This window comes from Gossypium hirsutum, chromosome D10 (assembly GCF_007990345.1).
Source record: "Gossypium hirsutum isolate 1008001.06 chromosome D10, Gossypium_hirsutum_v2.1, whole genome shotgun sequence".
NCBI classification, from domain to species: domain Eukaryota; kingdom Viridiplantae; phylum Streptophyta; class Magnoliopsida; order Malvales; family Malvaceae; genus Gossypium; species Gossypium hirsutum.
In genome coordinates, this window is record NC_053446.1 from 20217372 (window position 1) to 20220289 (window position 2918).

Here is a 2918-nt window from a genome sequence, read left to right on the forward strand (position 1 = left end):
TTCCCTTATAAAAGCAGTTTTAGTGAAAATAATAGAATAACTTTTTTTTATTTTCTAATTTTCGCCTATTTTATTTTTCAAAAAAATTTCCACTTATTAAAAAAACAAAAATGAAAATTATCTTTACTTCCTAAAACCAATCGCAAGGCTTTAACTTACCTAATTGTAATTTTCTTATTTATTTATTTATCTAATCCCGGTTTGAGTAAGACTAATCTAACCCCAAATGAAAGAAATTGAGTCGAATGACCGTTCCTAAAATAGGATGTAGAAATGAAATAAAGAAAAATATTTATAGGCCCAACCCTTCTATTATTTGTAGCTTAATTTGGGCCCATAACGGTCCAACTCCAAAACCTGGAAGATTTTTCGGTTTTGTTTGGTCAAGAAAAAAAGTCTCTTCGAAATCCGGCGGAAATTTGATATCTTCGCCGGTAAGCTAACCATCACCCCCCTTGACTCCTCGGTGAACTCAACCGCCACTAACGGCGCATTTAAATTAGCACCGTCGCCTTACCTCTATAAAAAAAATGCATTCTTTACAGCGAATATTTGGATTCGACCTTTGTCGCCTATCGACCACCTCCCGTGTTTCTCGCCAAATTTGTTCTTTAAAGAAGATGAATCCCTCCCGGAAACCTATTTCCAGCTCTTCCGATTATTCTTCAGTGAGTTGTCTAGTCTCTAAACTAATTTCATATTTATACAGAATTTTGATCAAATTTTACTTGTAAAAAGATTTCTAGGATAATTACTGGTTTATTTTATGATTTATCTGTAATGGCTTCTTCTTTTTTCTTGACTGTGTTGATTACTTTGAGTGGAATAATTGAAAATTATTTGGGTTTATTTTATATACAACAGTTTACTGCTCAAAACCCTTTTGGCAAAGAATCTGCTGCTGAAGAAACAACTCAATCTTCTGGGGCCAAAATTATGAATGAGAAGCAATTTCGGTGTGAAGAAAACTTTCCTCCTTTATCTGTTAATATTGGTTCCAGTTCTAAAGGTAGGAACTTCAATAAGTGGGGAAAAAGGACTGGTTCAGGATTGGAACTGAGGCAGGAAGCTGTTAATTCTTCTGAATTTGAAGGAATTGCAAATGCTGTCAGCCTGCAGGAAGAACATTCTCTGATTAATAGAAGCAGAACTGGGATTAATTCGGGATTGCAGTCGAGTCATGTGACTGTTAATTCATCTGAACATGAGGACAGTTTAAATGTCCCAAGCCTGCAGGAATATGAACACGAGGGAATTGCGAATATTGCACGCCATTCTTTGGCTCCTCATTTTGGACAGAAGAAGGTTTATCCTAGTGGTGTTGTAAAAAAATCTGAGGGTTTTCCTGTGGTTGAAAGATTCAACATATGCCTACCTGGATTTAGAGATATCGAAACGCGAGAAGTCCTAAGACCTGGAATGGTGTTGTTGAAACACTATATCTCCCTTCGTGAACAGGTTTTTCCTTGAGGCTTAGTTTTGATTCGATTTTCTTTCTCTGTTGAAAATTAGATTGATCTGAAAATTGTCACTTGTATCTTGATTTTTCAGATTGATATAGTCAAGACTTGTAATACACTTGGCGAAGGCCCTGGGGGATTCTATAGGCCAGGCTACAAAGATGGAGCAAAACTTAGACTTCACATGATGTGTCTGGGAATGAACTGGGATCCTCAGACAAGAAAATACAATAAGCAACATCCCGTTGATAATTGTGAGCCACCTGACATTCCGCTTGGATTTTGTCTTCTGGTTCAAAGAGCAATTAAAGATGCACATTGCCTTATCGAGAAGGAATCTGATATGGTCAATCCAGAAGATATACTTCCTTCAATATCACCGAACATCTGCATTGCAAACTTCTATTCAATACATGGCCGACTTGGCCTCCATCAGGTCTGTTCTTTTACTCTCGGCTTAAGCATTTGTTAGTTCCAAGAACATACTGCCGGATGCTTTCACCGTGGGGGTTTGTTGCATAAAATTTGGTCCTAAAGATTTCCAAATAATGTTCAGACATTCTTGGGATTTGTCACCAGCTTTGACAAAGTTTTAAACTTGTACCATGCTTTAAAATGCAGGATCGAGATGAGAGCAGAGAAAGCCTCCGTAAAGGCTTATCGGTTGTCTCTATGTCAATTGGTGATTCTGCTGAATTCCTATATGGGGATGTGAGGGAAGTTGACCAGGCCTCAAAAGTGTTGCTAGAATCAGGGGATGTGCTATTATTCGGTGGTGAATCTCGAATGGTGTTTCATGGGGTTCCATCCATCGTTCCATTTTCTGCTCCTGAGCCTCTTAAATCAAAAACTGGGCTTCGACATGGTCGTCTCAATCTTACCTTCAGACAATTTTGAAAACCTTGAACTGTAACTGTCATTTATACATATTCAACATTAGCATTAAAATCTTCATTGCTTTAGGAGTAATCTGTGTTATCTTGTCAAAATTGTAATACATAAGCAAAAATATTTATATTATTTCGATAAGTCCAAACTGTTTGGTCCTCTAAATCTTTAGCTGTTTCTTCCTGTGCTTGCTTTCGGAAGCATTTATGTTACAAGTGTCGAACACTGGTATGTATGTGTCCATAATAGATTCTGTATTTGTTCAATCTTTTTCCAAAACTTGTATGTATTTGAAGAATCCAGAAGATTTTATATAGCTCTGCTGTGCCACATGGAAAGATCATTTAATTGATGCAATTCCATATTGGCAACATTTATAATGTGAAGCATGTCAGAAATAAGATAACTTTTAAAAGAAAAAAAACTACATAATATTGGGGGCCACGCAATGAAATGCATCGCTGGTTTGGCTCCACGCAAGTTGATTGTCGATTAGATCCACCATAATTGGATTAGGTGGTCCGTGCAATCATGTTTCCAAATCAATCACTATCCTTATTCCTTTGCCCA

At 37.0% G+C, this 2918-nt stretch overlaps 1 protein-coding gene across 1 annotated transcript; it reads left to right on the forward strand.

Moving 5' to 3' along the window:
* Positions 1–320: 320 nt before the first annotated feature.
* Positions 321–2614, forward strand: LOC107914563 (uncharacterized). Its single transcript, XM_016843504.2, has 4 exons — positions 321–668; positions 865–1458; positions 1552–1896; positions 2082–2614. The coding sequence occupies exons 1-4, from the start codon at positions 531–533 to the stop codon at positions 2355–2357; spliced, it is 1353 nt and encodes a 450-aa protein (XP_016698993.1). The 5' UTR covers positions 321–530; the 3' UTR covers positions 2358–2614.
* The last annotated feature ends 304 nt before the right edge of the window (positions 2615–2918 follow it).

Coding starts and splice junctions, on each gene's coding strand:
- LOC107914563 (XM_016843504.2), top strand. CDS start 531: ATGCATTCTTTACAGCGAATATTTGGATTCGACCTTTGTCGCCTATCG. Junction 1,459..1,551: donor ATATCTCCCTTCGTGAACAG/GTTTTTCCTTGA, acceptor TTGATTTTTCAG/ATTGATATAGTCAAGACTTG. Junction 1,897..2,081: donor GCCGACTTGGCCTCCATCAG/GTCTGTTCTTTT, acceptor TTTAAAATGCAG/GATCGAGATGAGAGCAGAGA.